Here is a 25,774-nt window from a genome sequence, read left to right on the forward strand (position 1 = left end):
TAAATTGGCCTTCTGTTCGCTGTAATTGAACTACCATTTACAAGCAACTAACCTGTCCTTATAGGAGATGAGGCAAAGTAGATAACATGCCGTTCATACTTATGACATATGTGCATCCAAATAGGTATCATTGCAACGTAATTATTGTTTATCACAGCTGTGCTCCCATCTTGATAGGTTGTCAATGTAAGTATGAATCTGTTCTTAATTTACCTGTAAAGGTTATAAGCAAATAAAGGTTACATAAAACATTGTTTTGTGTGAGGGACCTACCGAGCATCCGTCCACACAATTCTCTTCTCCAGATGATCCAGAGTTAGTCCGTTGGGCCAGGCTCCTATCTCCATGTCCTTGAACACTATGTGTCGTCCTCCTCCGCTCATTGAAGCAGCCTCGATACGGGGGAAGGTAGCATCCCAGTCTGTCCAGAACAGGATTCTAAAGGCATTAAATCAATCAAGAAAAGGAATGCATAAAGATCTTTTTACATCTACAAAGTGCTCTACAGTAACCAGCACTAGACCACGGAGAGCAAGCAGAAGACAATAAATTCTGATGATCCACAGAAAACTGAGACATGGTCTACTTATGCAAGGACATTAATTAAAGAGGACTTGAAGAAAAAGCCTCCATGGAAGAAAGAAATTAATGATTAAGATCACTTGACAATGGACAGAACTAGACGGCATAAACTAGCCTAGATACTCAAACCATGTGTTGAATACAAAAGCAAACATGGAAGATGATGTTTATTATTCCTATGGAAAAACAAGGCTAAAGGCATTAATCAATTTAGTAATGATTTTCAGTGTCAATTCTTCAGCCCTTTTTCATTGGTTTGTCAATGTAACATCACTGCAAACTAGAATAATTACATACAGTGTGTACAGCCGTAAATGGGATTCGTAAACACACACATTGGCAGCAGTCTGTGGATCCTAGAACAGCACCAAACAGACCAGTGTTCCACAGCATCTGTGACATTGGCTGGAACAGGAAGCCATCTGGTTTTTATGACTTTCTACAGCTCAATGAAAGCCTGTAAATGAGCACTGGTGATTACTATGACCATCAACAGAGTCATGTCTCCCAAACACGGCTACTATCCTGCTTTTGCCCACCAAACCAGGCAAAAGACCTGACCCTGTAGGAATGCAGGCTTAAATTAGGCACTGTAGGCAATGAAACATCCTTGTACAGCTCAATAGCCTTATTCATTGGATCAGGCCCCTTAGATCAATGGCTTACTCTTTTGAGTGGATTCAAGTAATTACGTTAGAATTATTGCTCTGGCGAGGAACTTTGCCTGTAGGCACCGAAATCATCCATTAATCCTAATGTGTTCTCCTCTGAAACACAGTCATCCCTCCAATATATGCAGTGCGGGAAAGAATATACGATCAGACTATACATTTCTTATAAGACTACTTAATAGATTTTTTATGAATGTCTGGAAGAAGTTTTAAAACAAAATAAACCAAATTAATTTTACAATCAAATAAAAGTAATTCATCACCATGTATAAATTAAAGAACTAGGCTAAACACACTATAATAAAAAACATAATTTTGTTCTTTAACTTTGTGCCTGTGAGATTGTTCAGAGATGAATTGAAGGCTTGAAGCCATGTATTAAAAGAGAAAAAGTAAGAGTGGTAAAGTGCATGAGTCAGGGAAGAGGAAAAGATGAGCCATATCACTTGTCATCACTAGAATTGAGTCCACAGTATTATTATCGATGTATTCTATATTTGTATACTTAATGGACCCTAACATAGCAGACATCATCACACATCAAGGGAGAAGGAAGTAGAAGAAAATGAAGGATGCTGTTTTTCTTATTATGAGTGTGTACAGTATGTGAGTCAGACCTGTATTCAAATAGTATTTGTTTCTTTAAAATAGTTTAGCTGTGCTTTATTGAGCTTATCTGGCACAATAGAAACAATTGAATAATCCCCAAACTGTAAACCCTGCCCATTTGGCACTCCAGGCAGGCTGAATCAAACACTCAACAAATTTGAAAGGAAACAAATACTATTTCAACCCAGGTCTGATGTGAGTAGGCACTCACCCTTGTCCTGGGTCCAGAGCGATGGCCCGTGGATGCTCCATCCCTCCAGCTATCAGTGTGGTCCTCATCTCTCCATTCAGCCTGGCCACCTCGATCTGGTCCAGGTTACTGTCGATCCAGTACAGGTTACCTGCTATCCAGTCCACTGCCAACCCCTCTGGAGTGGCCAGCCCATGCTGCACAACCACCTCAATCCCTGTCACACCTGATGGAATACCAACCACAGGACCATCATCACCCCTACACCACCCGGTTAGAGCACCACCCTTTAGCACCATGACCACCACCACACCACCCTTTAGACCAGGTGAGACAGAGCAACCCACAGCACCATGGTCATCAATACACACACTAGGTGAGAGAAGAGTGGAGAAGGGATGTATTCAACTCAGCCTGATCATTTTCCCCCTATTGAGAGGATGTGTTTGTTGGTCTGCCAACAAAATTACATTTTCTGGGGAGAAAACCCTAGCTAGAGAAACTCATGAGGAAGATAACATTGACATAAAAGAAGATTGTTTCCTACAGTGTTCCATTAAAAATAAAAGGTTTTCCCAGTATGTCTATAATCCAGCTGTTTACAATTATCCTCGGCTGCTGGAGCCTTTGTGGAAGGATGACAAAAGGGAGAAATAGGTGCAGCAGCGGGACACATTCTATGGCCCCACGGAGAAAATGAGAGAAAGAGAGAAAAAGTCCAATTGCAGCAGACGCACAGAATATAACGCAGCACAAAACACCAACCTAATGAAAAGTTCTAACTCATCAAAGGCTTCAGAGATGCACTATGACAGTGGGAAGACGACTGAGGGGCCTAGAGTATACCCACAGTAATACTTGGCATTACCCTGCTGAAATAACTCTTCAATGGAGGGACAGTATCAGCTCACAGTTTCAGAGAGGTGCTAAGTAGAACTAAACTGAGAACCTTATTGAACTAAACTGTGTAATTGAAAGGCCTTCCAGTTGAAGATTGGGAGGGAAGACAGCCATGTTTATCCTCCTCTGCCAATAGATCCCAGCATTTAGATCTAATGTTTTGCCTAGCCAATGTACTTAAAGAGCCTGAAAGCGTCAGTACATCACAGCCCTTAGGATCTATTGTGTAGCTTACACCTACGCACCTTCAGATTTTGAAAGCACCATAGATCACACCATTTAGAGCTAACTTATAGGACCTACATACCTCCAGAGCCTGAGAGGCGTCCTCTGTAGATCTTATCCTCTACCACATCTGTCCAGTAAAGCAGGCTGCGATTAAAGTGGAAGTCAAGAGCAATGGTGTTCCGGAGCCCTGGCACCAGCAGGCTGTAGTCCCGCTTGTGAAGGTCTATCCGTCTTATCTCATGCCGGATAGAGAAGATGATGAAAGCCTCAAAGGGATCTGGCCAAAGGAAAGACAAAGGGAGGGAAGGAAGAGGAACAAGTTAAAACGTAGGCAACGGATGCCACAACAAAACCAACATGAGCGGCAGAAGCCGGGGAAGTGATTTGAACCGGTGCCATTAGCGGAGGAAACACACAGGTGGGCATGACTGCACACACACAAACATACAGGCACGTGTGCATCTATGCACACACTGGATCATGCACTTTCATGACTGGGCACTGGCACTAGTCTGTGTTATGCACAGAGCAGAAACCCCATCGTCACTATGGAGACACATACAGTATGAACACAATGTGAAAGACTGGATACTGTAGGGAGTAGGGATGTTAGCTACTTGCTGATGATGATAAGTCGCATATTCTTTATTATTCAGTTATACCTGAAAATCTCTGTACAAAAGCTAGAGCCTTGCATACATGAAATGTCACCACAGACTCAATAGTACATTTGTCAAAATTAAATGAGGTTGATTCTCAGTTTTCTATTGTGCGCAGAACATTTATTTGATTTGACTATTTAAAACATACAAAGAAGCCACACCAGGCAACCAATACATTTACCAAAATTGACAAGGAATATATACATAAAAACTCAGTCTTGTTTCCATTGTTGTCCTCTATTGGTAGGCATGTGACTGCAGGGCAAAACAAGTGACATGGGCCTTCTGTGCCATACATTCAATCATGGGCTCCTGAGTGGCGCAGCGGTCTAAGGCTCTCCATCTCAGTGCTAGAGGCTAGTGACTACAGACCCTAGTTTGATTCCAGGCTGTATCAAAATTGGCTGTGATTGGGAGTCCCATAGGGCGTCGCACAATTGGCCCAGCGTCGTCCGGGTTAGGGTTTGGCCGGGATAGGCCGTGAATGTAAATACGAATTTGTTCTTAACTGACTTGCCTAGTTAAATAAAGGTTAAATAAATAAAAATAAAATACACAATATGTAGATATACAGTGTACAAAACATTAAGAACACCTGTCTCCTCCCCTTCATCTACACTGATTGAAGTGGATTTAACAAGTGATAATAGCTTTCACCTGGATTCCCCTAGTCAGTCTGTCATGGAAAGAGCAGGTGTCCTTAAAAACTTCTTATGGCTGCAATCCCGGTAACGGGATCGATATGACAACAGCCAGTGAAAGTGCAGGGCGCCAAATTCAAACAACAGAAATCTCATAATTAAAATGCCTCAAACATACATGTGTTTTATACCATTTTAAAGGTAATCTTGTTGTTAATCCCACCAAAGTGTCCGATTGCAAATAGGATTTTCAGCGAAAGCACCACAAACGATTATGTTAGGTCACCGCCAAATCACAGACAAACACAGTAATTTTTCCAGCCAAAGATAGGAGTCACAAAAAGCACAAATATAGATACAATTAATCACTAACCTTTGATGATCTTCATCAGATGACACTCATAGGACTTCATGTTACACAATACATGTATGTTTTGTTTGATAAAGTTCATATTTATATAAAAAAATCTGAGTTTACATTGGCGTGTTTCGTTCACTAGTTCCAAAAACATCCAGTGATTTTGCATAGCCACATCGATTCAACAGAAATACTCATCATAAATTTAGATGATAATACATGTTATACACATGGAATTATAGATATACCTCTCCTTAATGCAACCGCTGTGTCAGATTTAAAAAACTATTACGGAAAAAGCAAACCATGCAATAATCTGAGACGGCGCTCAGAACAATAGTCAAATTAGCCGCCATGTTGGAGTCAACAGAAACCAGAAATTACATGATAATTATTCCCTTACCTTTGATTATCTTCATCAGAATGCACTCCCAGGAATCCCAGGTCCTCAATAAATGCTTGATTTGTTCGATAATGTCCGTTATTTATGTCCAATTAGCTACTTTTATTAGCGCGTTTGGTAAACAATTCCAAAGTCACGAAGCGTGTTTCCTAAAAGCTGACGAAATGTCCAAAAGTTCAGTAACAGTCAGTAGAAACATGTCAAACGATGTATTGAATCAATCTTTAGAATGTTGTTAACATAAATCTTGAATAACGTTCCAACCGGAGTATTACATTGACTTCAGATAAGCGACGGAACAGAGATCCCTCTCATGTGAACGCGCATGGTCAAAGAATGGTCGGGTCATGGCAGACCTGACTAATTCCCCTCTCATTCGGCAACCCTTCACAGTAGAGGCATCAGACAAAGTTCTACAGACTGTTGACATCTAGTGGAAGCCGCAGGAAGTGCAAACTCATTCATATCTCGCTGTGATTTCAATGGGATCTTGGTTGAAAATCGACCAGTCTCAGAATTTCCACTTCCTGTTTGTTTTTTTCTCAGGTGTTTGCCTGCCATATGAGTTCTGTTATACTCACAGACATCATTCAAACAGTTTTAGAAACTTCGGAGTGGTTTTTATCAAATAGTAATAATAATATGCATATATTAGCAACTATGACTGAGCAGCAGGCTGTTTACTCTGTGCACCTTTCATCCAAGCTACTCAATACTTCCCCTGCAGCCACAAGAAGTTAATGTTTTGTACACTCACTAACATATCACTCCACCAGAGTAGAGTGGCTTTGCACGTGGCTAGGAGGCTATCTCAACATGAACCAAGGAGTGTTTTAACCTAAGACTGGCAGTTTTTATCTCAGCCGGGAGTTTGTTACACTCTACCAGTACCATATATAAATACATCGCTCTTGAATCGACATGGCACACAATCTACGGCACTGCCTCTCGGTAGTAAGATAGTTCTTTAGATACTGGGGGATTGCACCATATATGGTTTTATGGGCCAATCCCAGCTTCAGCTGAATGACCCTTTTATCAACTGATAGCCACTATGGTTCACTATGGCCATTTTACTCTGAGCTGTCTGTAGCTTGTTCTTGATGAACTTACTGTACCAGGTAGTGCATGCATAGTCAAAGTGACGCTGCACTAATGCTGTGCCAAGTGTTCAAGGTCCTTATTTATGTAAGAAACAATAAAATTTTAATGTGTTTCTTTGGTAAATTGCCCATTCTTTCCCTATTTTAACATACAATTAGCACTGCAACTGCTATCAATCTCTGAGGGAAATGGAGAGGCGAGTAGTAAAAAACAAGCTTCATCAATCTGAAAGTGACACATCAAGGCTGCATGTTCTGCCATGTTCTCCTCGTTTAGGAGCAGCAACACAGAAGCAAAAAACGGCCAAAACATCAATCCAATCACACACATTACAACATAAGTAGACAGTTTGCTCTGATTATGTAAAGCTGAGTTGATAAATGAATTGACTATATGTAATTACACAGGACTTACAGTGCCGTGAAAAAGAATTTGCCCCCTTTCTGATTTCCCCTTTTTTTGCATATTTTTTCACACTGAATGTTATCAGATCTTCAACCAAAATATTAGATAAATGGAACCTGAGTGAAAAAAAAGTATATATTTTTTTATAAACAAAGAAATGCAACACCCAATGCCTCTGTGTGAAAAATTAATTGCCCCCTTACACGCAATAACCGGTTGTGCCACCTTTAGCAGCAATGATTGCAACCAAACGCTTCATGTAGTTGTTGATCAGTCTCTCACATCGCTGTGAAGGTATTTCAGCCCACTCTTGCATGCAGAACTGCTTTAACTCAGCGACATTTGTGGGTTTCAAAGCATGAACTGCCTTTTTCAGGTTCTGCCACAACATCTCAAATCAGGTTTAGGTCTGGACTTTGACTAGGCCATTTCAAAGCTTTTGAGCCATTCTGATGTAGACTTGCTTGCGTGTTTTGGATCATTGTCCGAGGTACACTTCAGCTTCAGCTGACAGACGGATGGTCTAACATTCTCCGGTATAATTCTCTGATACAGAGCAGAACTCATGGTTCCTTCAATCATTACAAGTCATCCAGGTCCTGAGGCAGCAAAGCATCCTCAAACTATCACACTACCGACACCATGCTTGACTGTTGGTACTTCTGGCAAATTCCTCCACAGCGATGTGAGAGAGTGATCGACAACTTCAGCCAGCGTTTGGTTGTACATTGCATCTATAGGTGGCACAACCAGTTAACGAGCGTAAGGGAACAATTCATTTTCACACAGGGGCATAGATACATTAATGTGACCACGCCTCCGAGTAGGGTACAGCAGTAGGGTACTCCCATTAGTCCCATGTAATTAACCTAACTTTGCCGTCATCCTAAGCAAACTACTGACACTTTTTTGTTGTTTCAAGAAATGTTTTCAGCTGCCTCACTTGTCGTTATTAACATACAGTACTTGGCGGTCAAAACAACAACTGATTTGCATGATACTTATTCTGCCACCAATTTCTTACCCTAACAATGACAGTAAAGTTAGTAAATCTGGCGCAATATACTTATGTCACTGTTTGTTTACCCCTAGCTTGTTTGCTGGTTAGCTGACTGGCTAGCTAGAAAAGTTTATCTCAACCCAATTTGTTAGTTTTAGATCGGTCACGTGCTGTTTAACTACTTCCAGTCTTTGCCTTCTCTTGAACGGTCTAGGTATTTTAAAGAGCTCATTCTTGTTGGCTTGCCTACAGTATATGTCCTTTCAATTTGCTGGAGACCATCTGGGGATACAACCCTACCAAATTGACCAAACCAAAGCAGTCTATGATATCTTCACCTACTTGGTGGAATCTCCAGGTTTGCATAAATATCCAAATGCAGTAGAATATTATAGTGTTATTTGGATGGACACAGCCCACTAGTCCTTACTACAAGCTAACTAGCAAGCTTTATGCAAAACGATTTACCGATGATGATGTGCTTGAACACACAAATGTATTGAGTAACCAGAGCCAATCCATCATCATTTCCATCATCATATCGACATCATAGCCTGAAACAATGAGGTTCGTCTAACCTGGTCCTTGGGCATTTGATTAAACTTAATTTGGTGGTCTTTTCTCCTACTATTGTTCAAACAAAACGGTACGTAACAGCTTTTTGGCAAATTAAAAGCAGGGTTAGTTTGCCAATTAAAGAAACTAAAGTCTGTTGGAATTGGCTCTGGCTGATAATCGTGACGTACATTCATTTGACTTTCTCTGTTCATGCTAACATTTTTATGTTTAGAATGAAAGTGTTTTTAGGTATGATGTAGTTTATTAAAACGACATAGAAGTATGTTAAAATGACCAACCAAGCATATTCAAAAAGTTTATAGAATAAAATGTAAAAAGAATACAGCCGTTGTTGGGTAATGCGTAAAGTTGCCAATTTAACATGGGAGTAATGGGCGTAAGCTATGGCTGTACCCTACTCAAGGTTGTGGTCACGTTAAGCCATGCCACGCCATGTGTATCTCTTGGGTGTTGCATAACTTTGTTTATTAAATAAATGAAATAAATATCAACATTGTGTCATTTGTTCACTCAAAGTGCAACTAAAAGTTCTTTGCTGTTTTTGTGTGTGAAAAACAACACTATCCTAGTAATATTTTACCTAATCGGAACTACTGTAAGACATCTCATTTATGAAATGTTATATTTCAAAACGTATTCCAATTCACTTTGATCAAATCCTCACTAGCATATTATAAGACATGAAGCAGGACATGAGTCTACACTTACACAATCAACATACTTCCTGACACACACACACACACACACACACACACACACACACACACACACACACACACACACACACACACACACACACACACACACACACACACACACACACACACACACACACACACACACACACACACACACACACACACACACACACACACACACACACACACTTTGTCACCTCACCTGTGCTGTGGCAGCTGTCCCCATCGGGGCCCAGCCTCCAGCCTGGGTAGCAGGAGCACTTGACGGTGGTCTTGTACTGCTCACACATCTGGCTGCACTTCAGATGCCTACTGCAGTAGTCCACCGCCTCACACGTCCTGTTGTTAGAGTCCAGTTGGAGCCCTGCAGGGCAGGAGCAGACCACCCCTGTCCCTGGTACCACTGTGCATTGATGGCTGCAGCCACCCTTGGCCACCAAACACTTATCTAGGAGCAGAGAGAGGAGTAGAGAGAGGGCACAGGAAGTAAGAGCCAACTCTGATCTGGGAGTAGAGTGAGAGAGGACAGGATGTAAGTACCAAACACTAATATGAAAGCAGAGAAAGAAGTCAGGGACTAAGAGCCTTAATAGCCTACTATAGAGGATGAGATTGGAGACTAGAGAGAATGAGAGAGGGACAGGGAACTAAGAATCTTAATATTAGAGAGACTGAGATGGTTTTCAGCATCAGATGGTCATCGACAGGGTCTAAACGGAGGTTAGAGAAATAATAGACCATAGTATGTTGGGCCATATGCTGTACAGTAAAAAAAATGCAGAATTAAAAAGGGTTGTTTTTGAGAACTAGCTGGCACAAGAATAACACTACCACTTTTTGCTCTAAGCTAGAGATTGCTAGTCGAGCATGATGATGGAAAATATCCGCTGCATATACAACGCAAGGAAAAGCTATTAAATAATGAAAGAGGTTCCGCAGTTCAGTTGGTCCGCAACGGTTTGACCTGAGGGATGATGCCTTTATCACTGTCAAGGCTTCAACACATCATGAAATCTGAAAGTTGTGCACTATTCCTTTCACAAAACTGATATGGAGAGGGAGAAAAAAAGAATTACTTTTCTTTCTTTGTGCAGTCTGTAATGGAATGCTTTTCTCTGAAGCAGCTAGGTATCTGATTATTGTGGGGTGCCAGACAGGTCCAGAAGATGAAAAGGCAATTTGGTGCAACAATCACACTACAGGTCCAAAGTCTCCTTTCTAGCTAGCCATGATTAAGATGATCTTATTGGCACAGACCAGAAAGGGTTGAAATCTCTCTGCGGGGGTCTCCTGGCTGCAGAGGAGGGTAGAGGAGAGCTGTGCTCCCATAGGTTACAGCTGGAGGAATGACTCCTGCTGAGTTAGCTCAAATCAATCAGGCCCCTTAAGGTCTCGCTGTATGACCTAATTGGCTATGAAGCAGGCAGCACAGTGTGGGCCTTTTCTCAAAGGTTGTGTCCCAAATGGCACCCTCTTCCCTATACCCTTTTTCATAAACCATTTTCCCCATAGGGCTATGTTCAAAAGTAGTGCACTATGTAAGGAATAGTGTGCCATTTGGGAGGAAGATAAGTGATAACACACTCTGAGCTACGGCGTCTAACTATGGTCCCCCATGAGGTTTCTGCTAGCAACTCTGAAATGAACCGATACGTTTAGGTTGTTCAGTCAAATAGATTAGATGTGTACTATTCACATGAGATTCACAGATTTTCCCTCCGATGGGCCTTGGACAAACAGATCTGTGCTGGTAATCATTGGAGAAATCTGGTAGCTATTCTTTATATTTGGTCCCCTTGATGACTGAATCAAAATCAACAGCATGTTGACGCGTCATCGTGCTGCTCTCAAGGCTATGGGAATTAAAATATATAGTACCACTCCTTAGGGACAGACAGCGTTTGACACATCTGACTCTGGGTTCTTGTTATATGAGATGTGAATTTTAAGCTCACACAGCTTATACTGTATATTCTGTCTGAGGTGTGTGTCCCAGTAGAAAAATTATCTCTAAACACATCTCTTCTACTTAAACACATGAAATGATTCATCACAACTCACACACTAATTAGTCTCGACGATCTCAAGCAATATGATGTACTACAGATAATAGTTCTTTCCTACCACAGAAAGGCCCTTCGTCAGACAGGTCTGCACAGTCCAGCTTGTCGTTGCAGATCTTTTCTGGTGGTAGGCAAGTGGAAGTGTCATTGGCACAGGGGTATTTTGGAGGCTTACAGACAGCTGCCTCACAGGACTCCTCATCAGAACGATCCTCACAGTCGATATCTCCATCACACACCCAGCTCTTGGTGATGCACTTTCCTGTTGGTGTGACACACATATACAGACATTTATGGAAACACACACATACACACACACACACACACACACACACACACACACGATTCATTAACACAACCAGACACAGAAAATATTCCTCAAAGACGATATCAATCATCAGCTGTCCCTACAGTAGAGTAGAACATCTGAAATATAACCTTAAGACATTTAACTAAATGCTGAGTAACCAGTCAGCATTACCACACAGTGAACTTCAAGCTTCTGTAATAAATTTGGTGAATAATCTAAGGCTGGCTATGGCTAAAATATCATAATTTTTTTTTAAATAATGTTGAACTTTTATTTAACTAGGCAAGTCAGTTAAGAACAAATTCTTATTTACAATGACGGCCTACCCCAGTCAAACCCGGACGACGCTGGGCCAATTGTGCGCCACCCTATGTGCCTCCCAATCACAGCCGGATGTGATACAGCCTGGATTCAAACCAGGGACTGTAGTGACACCTCTTGCACTGAGATGCAGTGCCTTAGACCACAGCACCACTCAGGAGCCCTAAATATCACAATATTTTTGATGGTATGGAGGTATGAGGTTTTTGAATAATAAAAGTTCACATGCTTTATGAGCAGTGCATGACCCTAGGGTGGCAACAAATGCATTCAAAGTGTTTTTAATGGAGCTTTGTTCATTCTGATTGTTTTATACTGTTCAATGAAACTTCCACTAAAAGTTGCAATATAGTGGGGACTTTGAATACAGTGTTGTTTGACATGACAATGAATGGAAAAAGCCAGTGAAGGGTTTTTGTGACAGGGCAGGAACCAAAGTATTGGTCATTGTTTCCCACTGGATCCTAATTAATGTTACATTCAATGTTTCCTCTTACTGTAGCTTTGATGTACTGTACAAATAGTAAAATATTCATCCTTCGCCTACTCCTCTCTGATTTAGAATATACCGTTGCAGAAACAACAAGCTGATCTAGGCCTACACCAGCACTGGTAGCAGGCTGTATTAGCTATCTAGCTACATTTGCTCTGACTAAGTACAACTAGCGTTTAGCACAATTTATTTTAGCCACAACTTGCAAAGAAAATATAAACTAGCTGTTTGCAGACAGTATAAGATACACAAACGAATAGTGTGATTATAGAATGCTTGTGGATGTATAGTAGGAAGCAAAGTGGAAAGCAGCATTGTCACCAACATCTGCAGCATTGCCCATGCAGACCGTCAGACTGCTAGTGGTTGATTTGACTTGTAGCACAAAAACTGTTCTGCTTGAGTGACAGGGGGAGGGTTTGGTGTGTGTGAAAGAGAGAGGGAGAGAGACAACTCAAGTAGCAAACGGAGTAAACTATAAAAACTGATATTATTACACACAGCGGAGTGGCATAATGCATTTAACAAACAAAAACATTGAAATACCGTTATACAAGGTAAAGGAAAAACCCAAACCGGTCCTTGGATCAATACCGGTATATAGTAAAATACAGTTTATCACCCAGCCCTAGAATAATCCCTCAGGCACTTTGAAGAAAACCTCTAAATATAAAAACATCCCAAAAAGTTATTTAATGCATAACGTGATCCATATTTTAATCTGTTCCACACAATGGGGTCCTTGCAGTCTACAAAGACTAAGATCAATACAGTATATTGAATCATGACTTTAGATTAGAATATAATAAACTGAACAAAAATTTAAACTCAACATGTAAAGGTCCCATGTTTCATGAGCTGAAATAAAAGATCCCAGAAATTTTGCATACTCACAAAAAGCATATTTCTCTCAAATGTTTTGCAACAAATTTGTTTACATCCCTGTTAGTGAGCATTTCTCCTTTGTCAAGATAATCTATCCACCTGACAGGTGTGGCATATCAAGAAGCTGATTAAACAGCTTGATCAAGTGCACCTTGTGCTGGGGGACAATAAAAGGTCACTAAAATGTGCTGTTTTGTCACACAACACAATGCAACAGATGTCTCAAGTTGAGGGAGCGCGCAATTGGCATGCTGACAGCTGGAATGTCCACCAGAGCTGTTGCCAGAGAATTGAACGTTAATTTCTCTACCATAAGCCACCTCCAACGTCGTTTTAGAGAATTTGGCAGTACGTCCAACCGGCCTCACAACCGCAGACAACGTGTATGGCGTTGTGTGGGCGAGCGGTTAGCTGATATCAACGTTGTGAAGAGAGTGCCCCATTGTGGTGGTGGGGTTATGGTATGGGCTGACATAAACTACAGACAACGAACACAATTGCATTTTATCAATGGCAATTTGAATGAACAAAAATGCCATGACGAGATCCTGAGGCCATTTTGAGGCCCATTTTATTTGAGGTATCTGTAACCAACAGATGCATATCTGTATTCCCAGTCATGTGAAATCCATAAATTAGGGCCTAATGAATTTATATAAATTCCTTACATGAACTGTAACTCAGTAAAATCAATGAAATTGTTGAATGTGTCATGACGTTGGCCTGAGGGGGGGAGGTTTATGACCCCCATAAATACCTTTCCCCTTTTTCCTCTCTCTACTCTACCGATGTGACTATTGAAAATCCCTTTGTTAACATTGAGAGAGAGTCTGGTGACATCAAAAGATGGGAACGGAACCATATTTCGGTAATTCAACCAGCTGAAAATATGCGTTGGTACTAAATGAATATGATGCCAGATCAGTTGGCATCTGAGACATTATTACTGATGATAGGACGACATAAACTGTATCTTGGAAAGTCTACACATTCTAGTTATCATATTCACATGGAATTGTTGTGCAATTTAAATGTTTAAATATGAAACTATTTGTGAAAAGATTAAATGTAATTTTAGCTTCCAAATGAGAGAATTGGGTTTTCATGAGTGAACTACGTATGCTCAACTCAGTGGCCCTGCCCATGTGAACAGACATTGGTTATAAACTATGAAACACGCCCTTCTCTCCCCTCCGATATAAGCCCCTTGACGAAAATGTAACTTTCTGTTCCGAAGACGTTAGGGCGACGGTCCTACGTTAAAAGGGCTTAGATAATAACCTGTTCCAAGGACATGTGGACTTGAGGTCCCCACGTTGAAAGGACAAAGACCACCTACAGAACTAAGCCAACCTTAGAGAACCTAACGAAATTAGCATCAAATTTCAATGTGAAGGTGACGACCTACACGCCGGAAGGATGAATTCTGACTATACCAGCCAGAATATAGCATGAGCATATAGCGTGGTAACTTGGTATGAACTTTGAACTCTTATTCACTAAAGAAGTGATACCTCCTAGCCGTCGCGTTAGCGCAGCAACTGTAGACGTGGGCTAGGAGAGGATGGACAGAGTATCTACAGCAGGTGCCGTAGAGAGAGAGAGAGAGTCAAAAACAGCAGGTCCGGGACAAGGTAGCACATCCGGTGAACAGGTCAAGGTTCCCTAGCCGCAGGCAGAACAGTTGAAACTGGAGCAGCAGCCCAGCCAGGTGGACTGGGGACAGCCAGGAGTCATCAGGACAGGTAGTCCTGAGAGATGATCCTAGGGATACCCCAAAAACTATTTAAGTAGTTTTTTGGGGTATCTGTACTTTACTATTTATATTTTTGAAAACTTTTACTTTACTACATTCCTAAAGAAAATAATATACTTTTTACTCCAAACATTTTCACTGACACCCAAAAGTACCCATTACATTTTGAATGCTTAGCAGGACAAGGAAATTATCTAATTCACACACTTATCAAGAGAACATCCCAGGTCATCCCATACTGCCTCTGATCTGGCGGACTCACTAAACACATGCTTCGTTTGTAAATTGTCTTGAGTGTTGGAGTGTGCCCCTGGCTATCCGTAAATAAAAAAATAAAAAATGGTGCTGTCTGCTTTGCTTAATATTAGGAATTTGAAACGATTTATACTTTTACATTTACTTTTGATATTTAAGTATATTTAAAACCAAATACTTTCAGACTTTTACTCAAGTAGTATTTTACTGGGTGACCTTAACTTCTACTCGAGTCATTTTCTATTAAGGTATCTTTACTTTTACTCTGGTACTTTTTCCACCACTGCAAACATGTAGATAAAACCAAGCTCTCGATATGCCAGAATGTATCATCGTTAATGCAGCTATGCCTGTGACTGTGTGAAGCCTGGATTGCAGAGCATTCCAATTTAGAGGCCCAATTTTAAAGCTACATCACATGGAGAATTGATTCGCTGTTGCACATTCCGAGAGAAAAGAGATGCTATTATAAAATCTATGCTGTACCCATGACATACTACATGGAGAGTTAGAGAATGTAGAGTTTATATGTGTTTTAAACATGTTTCCAATTTTGCCATTTGATGTTGATCAACTACAGACATTTAACTTTGCTCCTAGTTTAGCATTAATGTAATGGTCAAAGATATAATACTATGTCTGTCCATATTGTGCTGTTAGACAAACAGTGTAGCTAGCAAGTTTCATATCTGGGTTCCAGTTACTGACGCGGTAGTCTCTTAGCTACAGCATATCATACAGTACCTGTGTCTTTGCAGGTGAACTTGGCCTTGGGGTCGCACATCCTCTTGGTGCCCTCACAGGCCATCTCGTCAGTCCCATCCTCACAGTCTTTGTCTCCATCACACCTCCAGCGCTCTGGGATACACGTCCCATCTGCCGTACAGTGGAACTCATCCCTAGTGCACTCTATCACAGGAGGCAATGCTGCAAGGGAAAATATACATACAGTACAAGTCAAAAATTTGGACACACCTACTCATTCAAGGGGTTTTCTTTATTTGTACTATTTTCTAAATTGTAGAAAAATAGTAAAGACATCAAAACTATGAAATAAGACATATGGCATCATTTAGAAACCAAAAAAAGTGGTAAACAAATTAAAATATATTTTATACTTGAGATTCTTCAAAGCAGCAACCCTTTGCCTTGATGACAGTTTTGCACACTCTTGGCATTCTCTCAACAAGCTTCATGAGGTAGTCACATGGAATGCATTTCAATTATCAGGTGTGCCTTGTAAAAGTTAATTTGTGGAATTTCTTTACTTCTTAAAACTTCTTACGGCTGAAATCCCGTTAACGGGATCGATTTGACAACAGCCAGTGAAAGTGCAGGGCACCAAATTCAAACAACAGAAATCTCATAATTAAAATTCCTCAAACATACAAGTATTATACACCATTTTAAAGATAAACTTGTTGTTAATCTCACCACAGTGTTCGATTTCAAAAAGGCTTTACGACGAAAGCATACCATGCGATTATGTTAGGTCAGTGCCTAGTCACAGAAAAACAGAGCAATTTTTCCAGCCAAAGAGAGGAGTCACAAAAAGCAGAAATAGAGATAAAAATCAATCACTAACCTTTGATGATCTTCATCAGATGGCACTCATAGGACTTCATGGTACACAATACATGTATGTTTTGTTTGATAAAGTTCATATTTATATCCAAAAATCTCAGTTTACATTGGCGCGTTATGTTCAGTAATGTTTTGCTTCCAAAACATCCGGTGATTTTGCAGAGAGACACATCAATTTACAGAAATACTAATCATAAATGTTGATGAAAATACAAGTGTTATGCATGGAATTAAAGATATACTTCTCCCTAATGCAACCGCTGTGTCAGATTTTACAGCGAAAGCACACCATGGAATAATCTGAGTACAGCGCTCAGCCACCAAAACAAGCCATACAGATACCCGCCATGTTGTGGAGTCAACAGAAGTCGGAAATAGCATTATAAATATTAACTTACCTTTGATAATCTTCATAGGAATGCACTCCCAGGAATCCCAGTTTCACAATACATGTTTGTTTTGTTCGATAAAGTCCATCATTTATGTCCAAATACCTCCTTTTTGTTTGCGCGTTTAGTTCACAAATCCAAATTCACAAGGCGCAGGCACTTAGTCCAGACGAAAAGTCAAAACAGTTCCATTACAGTTCGTAGAAACATGTCAAACGATGTATAGAATCAATCTTTACCATGTTTTTATCATAAATCTTCAATAATATTCCAACCGGACAATTCCTTTGTCTTTAGAAATGAAAGGGAACGCAGCTCGCTCTCACGGCTGCGCGCGTGACTTAGCTCATGGCATTCTGCCAGACCCCTTAGTTAAACAGCTCTTATTCGCTCCCCCTTCACAGTAGAAGCCTGAAACAAGGTTCTAAAGACTGCTGATATCTGGTGGAAGCCTTGGGAATCGGACCAAATTTACACTGTATCTTGGATAGGCATATACTTGAAAATCTATAAACCTCAGATTTCCCACTTCCTGCTTGGATTTTTTCTCGGGTTTTTGCCTGCCATATGAGTCCTGTTATACTCATAGACATCATTCAAACAGTTTTAGAAACTTCAGAGTGTTTCTATCCACATCTACTAATAATATGCATATCTTAGCTTCTGGGCCTGAGTAGCAGGCAGTTTACTCTGGGCACGCTTTTCATCCGAACGTGAAAATAGCGCCCCCAGCCATAAGAAGTTAATAAGGAAAAGCCAGTTAGTTGTGTTTTGACAAGGTAGGAGTGGTGTACAGAAGATAGCCCTATTTGGTAAAAGACCAAGTCCCTATTATGGCAAGAACAGCTCAAATAATTAAAGAGAAACAACAGTCCATCATTACTTTAAGACATGAAGGTCAGTCATTCCGGAAACTTTCAATAACTTTGAAAGTTTCTTCAAGTGCAGTTGCAAAAACCATCAAGCGCTACAATGAAACTGTCTCTCATGAGGACCGCCACAGGAAAGGAAGACCCAGAGTTACCTCTGCTGCATAAGTTCATTAGAGTTAACTGCACCTCAGAATGCAGCCCAAATAAATAACATACACATCTCAACATCAACAGTTCAGAGGAGAATGTGTGAGTCAGGCCTTCATGGTCGAATTACTGCAAAGAAACCACTACTAAAGGACACCAATAATAAGAATAGACTTGCTAGGGCCAAGAAACACAAGCAATCTGTCCTTTGGTGTGATGAGTCCAAATTTGATATTTTGGTTCCAACCACCATCTCTTTGTGAGACACAGAGCAGGTGAACGGATGATCTCTGCATGTGTGGTTCCCACTATGAAGCATGGAGCAGGAGATGTGATGGTGTGGGAGTGCTTTGCTGGTGACACTGTCAGTGATTTATTTAGAATTCAAAGCACTCTGAACCAGCATGGATTCTACAGCATTCTGCATCGATACACCATCCCATCTGGTTTGCGATTAGCGGAACTATCATTTGTTTTCAACAGGACTATGACCCAACACATCTCCAGGCTGTGTAAGGTATCTTTGACCAAGGAGAGTGATGGAGTGCTGCATCAGAGGACCTGGCCTTCACAATCACCCGACCTCAACCCAATTGAGATGGTTTGGGATGAGTTGGACACCAGAGTGAAGGAAAAGCAGGCAACAAGTGCTCAGCATGTGGGAACTCCTTCAATACTGTTGGAAAAGCATTCCAGGTGAAGTTGGTTGAGAGAATACCAAGAGTGTATAAAGCTGTCATCAAGGAAAAATATTGCTACTTTGAAAAATCTAAAATATATTTTGATTTGTTTCACACTTTTTTTGCTTACTACATACAGTGGGGAGAACAAGTATTTGATACACTGCCGATTTTGCAGGTTTTCCTACTTACAAAGCACGTAGAGGTCTGTCATTTTTATCATAGGTACACTTCTACTGTGAGAGTCGGAATCTAAAACAAAAATCCAGAAAATCACATTGTATGATTTTTAAGTAATTAATTTGCATTTTATTGCATGACATAAGTATTTGATACATCAGAAAAGCAGAACTTAATATTTGGTACAGAAACCTTTGTTTGCAATTACAGAGATCATACGTTTCCTGTAGTTCTTGACCAGGTTTGCACACACTGCAGCAGGGATTTTGGCCCACTCCTCCATACAGACCTTCTCCAGATCTTTCAGGTTTCGGGGCTGTCGCTGGGCAATACGGACTTTCAGCTCCCTCCAAAGATTTTCTATTGGGTTCAGGTCTGGAGACTGGCTAGGCCACTCCAGGACCTTGAGATGCTTCTTACGGAGCCACTCCTTAGTTGCCCTGGCTGTGTGTTTCGGGTCGTTGTCATGCTGGAAGATCCAGCCACGACCCATCTTCAATGCTCTTACTGAGGGTAGGAGGTTGTTGGCCAAGATCTCGCGATACATGGCCCCATCCATCCTCCCCTCAATACGGTAGAGTCGTCCTGTCCCCTTTGCAGAAAAGCATCCCCAAAGAATGATGTTTCCACCTCCATGCTTCACGGTTGGGATGGTGTTCTTGGGGTTGTACTCATCCTTCTTCTTCCTCCAAACACGGCGAGTGGAGTTTAGACCAAAAAGCTCAATTTTTGTCTCATCAGACCACATGACCTTCTCCCATTCCTCCTCTGGATCATCCAGATCGTCATTGGCAAACTTCAGACGGGCCTGGACATGCGCTGGCTTGAGCAGGGGGACCTTGCGTGCGCTGCAGGATTTTAATCCATGACGGCGTAGTGTGTTACTAATGGTTTTCTTTGAGACTGTGGTCCCAGCTCTCTTCAGGTCATTGACCAGGTCCTGCCGTGTAGTTCTGGGCTGATCCCTCACCTTCCTCATGATCATTGATGCCCCACGAGGTGAGATCTTGCATGGAGCCCCAGACCGAGGGTGATTGACCGTCATCTTGAACTTCTTCCATTTTCTAATAATTGCGCCAACAGTTGTTGCCTTCTCACCAAGCTGCTTGCCTATTGTCCTGTAGCCCATCCCAGCCTTGTGTAGGTCTACAATTTTATCCCTGATGTCCTTACACAGCTCTCTGGTCTTGGCCATTGTGGAGAGGTTGGAGTCTGTTTGATTGAGTGTGTGGACAGGTGTCTTTTATACAGGTAACGAGTTCAAACAGGTGCAGTTAATACAGGTAATGAGTGGAGAACAGGAGGGCTTCTTAAAGAAAAACTAACAGGTCTGTGAGAGACGGAATTCTTACTGGTTGGTAGGTGATCAAATACTTATGTCATGCAATAAAATGCAAATTAATTACTTAAAAATCATACAATGTGATTTTCTGGATTTTTGTTTTAGATTCTGTCTCTCACAGTTGAAGTGTACCTATGATAAAAATTACAGACCTCTACATGCTTTGTAAGTAGGAAAACCTGCAAAATCGGCAGTGTATCAAATACTTGTTCTCCCCACTGTAGTTCCATGTGTGTTATTTCATAGTTTTGATGTCTTAACTATTATTCTACAAAGTAGGTCATTTTCCTGCTGGAAGGTGAACCTCCGTCCCAGTCTCAAATCTCTGGAAGACTGAAACAGGTTTCCCTGTATTTAGCGTCATCCATCATTCCTTCAATTCTGACCAGTTTCCCAGTCCCTGCCAACTGAAAAACCTCCCACAGCATGATGCTGCCACCACGCTTCCCTGTTGGGTTTGCACCAGACATAGCGTTTTCCTTGATGGCCAAAAAGCAACATTTTCGTCTCATCTAACCAGAGAACCTTCTTCCATATGTTTGGGGAGTCTCCCACATGCCTTTTGGCAAACACCAAACGCTTAAAGTGGTCCTATGGACAGATACTCCAATCTCCGCTGTGGAGCTTTGCATCTCCTTCAGGGTTATCTTTGGTCTCTTTGTTGCCTCTCTGATTAATGCCCTCCTTGCCTAGTCTGTGAGTTTTGGTGGGCGGCCCTCTCTTGGCAGGTGTGTTGTGGTGCCATATTCTTACATTTTTTAAATAATGGATTACATAGTGCTCCGTGGGATGTTCAAAGTTTCAGATATTTTTTTTATAACCCAATCCTGATCTGTACTTCTCCACAACTTTGTCCCTGAGCTGTTTGGAGAGCTCATTGGTCTTCATGGTGCCGCTTGTTTGGTAGTCTCTGAGGCCTTTCAGAACAGGTGTATATATATTGAGATCATGTGACAGATCATGTGGCACTTAGATTGCACACATGTGGACTTTATTTAACTAATTATGTGACTTCTGAAGGTAATTGGTTGCACCAGTTCTTATTTAGGGGCTTCATAGCAAAGGGGGTGAATACATATGCACGCACCACTTTTCAGTCTTTTATTTTTTGGAATTTTTTGAAACAAGTAATTTGTTTATTTCACTTCACCAATTTGGACTATTTTGTGTATGTCCATTACATGAAATCCCCCAAAAAACAATATAGGAAAAACGCCACGGTTGATGAATACATTTACAAGGCACTGTAACTAGAATCCTTATGTAACAGCAGAAATGTGTTTGTTTTTTGACAATATTGGGTTATATATATTCTTTTAAATTATATTTTTAATCATGCTAAGTAGTCACAAGACCGACTGTATATAACCTAACCACTTCCACATTGCCAATAATTTATTTTTAATTTCCAGGGTTTTTTCTGGATCAAAATGGGGCTTAGGTGGTGGCATGGCAGTGAGTGTGGCCATTGGTGCAATATTAAAGCTATTTTCCTGCAATTCTACAAATTCTTCCATGGCTTATGCTATGCTTACAAAATCAATGACCAAAATGCTCCTGAATGCATAATGTTTTGAATTTTAGATTCTCCCTGACTCCCTGACTGAATTTTAGATTCTCCCCTTATTTAAAAATATATAGGTCCATTATCTTTCCTGCATGCTTTATATCTAGTTAGCTGTTCTAAGTTGTATTCGTTTTTTTACTGTTTGGACATGGGTGGGCTACCTAACAAAACAATTAGGCAGCCCACCCAAGATTTTTCTATGCAAAAAACTCTGACTTCCAAAAAGAAAACACGTTTAATGCTTGGATGTCAGAGATCAGAAGGATTTCCATAACAGTCAGAGCCTGCTGAGCCAGAGCTGTTACCCCTGGGGTGGCCCACAACACAGCAACACTACACTGTGTTAGAGTAGAGAGGAAAAGGCTGGAGCTGGGGCTCAGGCTTGACATCAGGACACGGTTTGATGAATAGCTTCCTCATTCTAGTGACAAGCTAGTGAGCTGTGAGTATTCCAGCCGGCCGGGCCCAACTCAGCCTTCTGGGGTAATTATAACAGATTAAAATATTCTTGATGGTTGTACTCTTGTAAAGAGTAGATGAGATTAGATCAGCCGAGCGAGAGCCGAGCAAGGAGGATGAAGACTTAAGGACATTAGACCAGGCCAATTAATAGTTACTTTGAACTCATCATTATCTTTAAAAATAAATCTTTCTACTGATTTAAATGTCAATTGAATAATTGATAGTTACAATCATTGATACATGTGTAGTAATGAGGAGTAGTAAGCCTGACTTGAAACATCTACCTCATGTTGAGATAGATAATGTGATACTTAGTGCAAAATGTACTTGACAAAATGAGGGATGGCGCTATCACTTAGAGTAGAATTTTCATTATGGATTCATGGTAGTAGTAGCAGCATCATTTATCTTAACTGTGGGAACATAATCTTGTAATTGCTAACAAAAAGTGCTACGATACAGGTATTAAACAAATAACAGCATTGTTTCTCTCACCAGCTCCATCTCCTCCACAAGTAGTGTTCTCATCGCTGAAGTCCCCACAGTCGTTGTCCCCATCGCAGGCCCAGTGGTCTGGGATACACCTCCCACTGGAGCACTGGAACTGGGTGTTGGAACAGGAGTGGACACAACCAACCTCGTCACTACCATCTCCACAGTCATCATCTAGGGATACAGAGGAAAAAGAGTAAGTGTGACTGACTAGGTTTGACTCCTGCATATCATTAAACTGTGTTAGCACGCTAAGCTAAAGCCTATGCATTAGCTTGGGGAGGTAACATAAGTCTTCACTTACAGGCAAGGTTAAAGTACTCAGCTCATGGGTGTGGTTTTCTGAACCACTTTAGTTACATAAGGAGACAGTGGTTGATTTCAAAGTTGTGGGTTATATGAGGTGCATGAAATGTACAGTAGCTCAGTGTTTCTCAACTTCTGTCCTTGAGTATTCTGACCTCAAAGTTGCTCATCTTTATTAAAGCTCTGTACAATTATACCAGATTCTCAAGGATGGTCGTTCAGGGAGAAACAGCTATAGTAGAAACGTACCTGAATCACAATGCCACTTGACACTGATGCATCTCCCATTGGAACAGCTGAACTGGGTGAGGGGCTCACAGGTCGGGAAGGCTGTAGACACAAAGGCAGAGAGACAATCAACTATAGTTATCTAAACCTCAAACCCATAGGGCCACATTCATTCTGAAAATACATTGTCTGAAACTCCTTCCAAACACTCCATTCCAAATCAAACTGTATTTATCACATGCGCCGAATACAACTGTCGAAGACTTCGCAGTGAAATGCTTGCTTACGAACCTTGCCCAACGATGCAAAGTTAAAAAAGAATAATTAAAAATGAAATACACAAGTTTTGAGCTACAGTATATTCAGGGAGTACCCGTATCAGATCAATGTTCAGAGGTACAAGGTATTTGAGGAATATATGTACATGAAGTCAGGGTAAAGTAACTAGGCATCCAAATAGATAATAATAAGAGAAAAAAAAAGGACAGAGTAGCAGCAGCAAATGAAGAGTGTAAAAGTGTGTGTATGTACAGTATGTGTGTATTATGAATCCCCATTAGCTGCTGCCTGTGTTTGTGTTGCTTCACAGTCCCCGCTGTTCCATAAGGTGTATTTTTATCTGTTTTTAAAATCTGATTCTAATGCTTGCATCAGTTACCTGATGTGGAATAGAGTTCCATGTAGTCATGGCTCTTTGTAGTACTGTGCGCCTCCCATAGTCTGTTCTGGACTTGGGGACTGTGAAGAGACCGATGTCTTGTGTGGTATGCATGGGTGTCTAAGCTGTGTGCTAGTTGTTTAAACAGACAGCTCGGTGTCTGTGTATGTGTGTTGTGTCGGTATGCGTGTGTGTGTTGTGTGTGCGCACATGTAGTGTATGTGAATGTGTGAGGGTTTTGTGTGGGAGTGAGTGTAGTGTGTGTGAGTGAGTGAGTATATGGAGTGTATATAAAGTCTAGTGAGTGTGCGTAGGGTCAGTGCAAGATTGAGTCAGTGCAGACAGTTCGGATACCATTAATTGACTATTTAGCAGTCTGGCTATTTAGCACTCTTACGGCTTCGAGGTAGAAGCTGTCTCGGATCCTATTGGTCCGAGAGCCGATGCTCCGGTACCGTTCGCCGGACGGTAGCAGAGTGAACAGTCTATGGCTTGGGTGGCTGGATTGTTTGGCAATTTTTCAGGCCTTACTATGACACCTCCTGATATAGAGGTCCTGGATGGCGGACAGCCCAGTGATGTACTTAGTGGATTAGGCTATTTCAGCCACAGCCATTGCTTACAGGTGTATAAAATCGAGCGCACCGTCATAGGATGCCACCTTTCCAACAAGTCAGTTCGTCAAATTTCTGCCCTGATAGAGCTGTAAGTGCAGTAAGTGCTGTTATTGTGAAGTGGAAACCTCTAGGAGCAACAACGGCTCAATCGCGGCGTGGAGCTTCAGGTTTTAAAAACCCACTGTCGCTGCAGTGGAGAAAATTGAGCTTCCAGAGACTCTGTGGGAACTCCTACAGCGCAGTAATGCCTGAGGAATCTCAGACAACACTATGAGAGAGAATATGTTTTGCAGCGCAGCTTGATTATGACTGAATGAAGTCGAGCATGAACTTTAATTACAGCTTACACCCTGGCTGTTTGTGACTGTGTATTGAAGCAGCTTAGTAAGCACACAAAGGAGTCGGAGACGATACAACACTATGCAGGGCCTGGCACTGATCATCAGAGATTGCCATGCGCCATCTTTACCACAAACAGTGAAGGGACAGGAGGTTTTAAAAACCTTTTAAATGTGTTTTCCCAGTTTTTTTACGATTTGTAAGTAATTCAACTAGTTCCACCTCACATCACTAAATATGTAATTTACGGCATGGAAAGCTCCCTCTACATGAAAGTCACACACAAGTATAGTTATGAGATTAGACTAGTGTACCAGAAAGATAACAAGTTACAGTATAGCCAGTTGAAATCAGGTACTGTAAAAAGAAATATGAAAACAAAATAAACTGTTGAGTCATAAAAATGGCAAGCACTACAACTTACTTTGGTATAAGTTTTGATACACTGCGTAATTCTGCAATACTAAAATGTTTTTTTTTTAAATGCTACACGTGTTATTTCGCAGTATCATTCTAACTCTCCTTAATCAGTGAGTAAGAAGTGAATGCTCAGCTCCTGGCCCTGAGGACTCAGGGCTATTTAATAATGTAACTGCTAAAACTCACACGAATGAAACAAGCAATGTAAGAGAGACAACAAAGTATTCAAGGAACTAGTAAATTAAGAAATAGCTATAAGGGACATTCTTGTAGGAAAATTAGATTTAGGGGAAACAGCTTGAAAACAGTGTCAGATAGATAGCAAGGACATCATAATAAATCTATTCTTATTTCTCCAAATAATAAGCACACTGGTAC

General features: G+C 41.1%; 1 protein-coding gene across 1 annotated transcript in view; it reads right to left on the bottom strand.

Annotated features, from left to right (window-relative positions):
• LOC139546650 (low-density lipoprotein receptor-related protein 1B-like) overlaps positions 1-25,774 on the bottom strand; it is a 462,326-nt gene that overhangs the window by 165,081 nt on the left and 271,471 nt on the right. Inside the window, exons 19-26 of the mRNA XM_071355272.1 lie at positions 23,384-23,464; positions 22,832-23,002; positions 15,858-16,040; positions 11,155-11,355; positions 9,233-9,478; positions 3,260-3,457; positions 2,074-2,278; positions 274-438 (exon numbers count right to left, since the gene is read on the bottom strand). Of these exons, the coding sequence (XP_071211373.1) occupies positions 274-438; positions 2,074-2,278; positions 3,260-3,457; positions 9,233-9,478; positions 11,155-11,355; positions 15,858-16,040; positions 22,832-23,002; positions 23,384-23,464 (1,450 nt within the window). The remainder of the gene's footprint in view (positions 1-273; positions 439-2,073; positions 2,279-3,259; positions 3,458-9,232; positions 9,479-11,154; positions 11,356-15,857; positions 16,041-22,831; positions 23,003-23,383; positions 23,465-25,774) is intronic.

The sequence above is a fragment of the Salvelinus alpinus genome, chromosome 20 (genome assembly GCF_045679555.1).
Source record: "Salvelinus alpinus chromosome 20, SLU_Salpinus.1, whole genome shotgun sequence".
NCBI classification, from domain to species: Eukaryota; Metazoa; Chordata; class Actinopteri; order Salmoniformes; family Salmonidae; genus Salvelinus; species Salvelinus alpinus.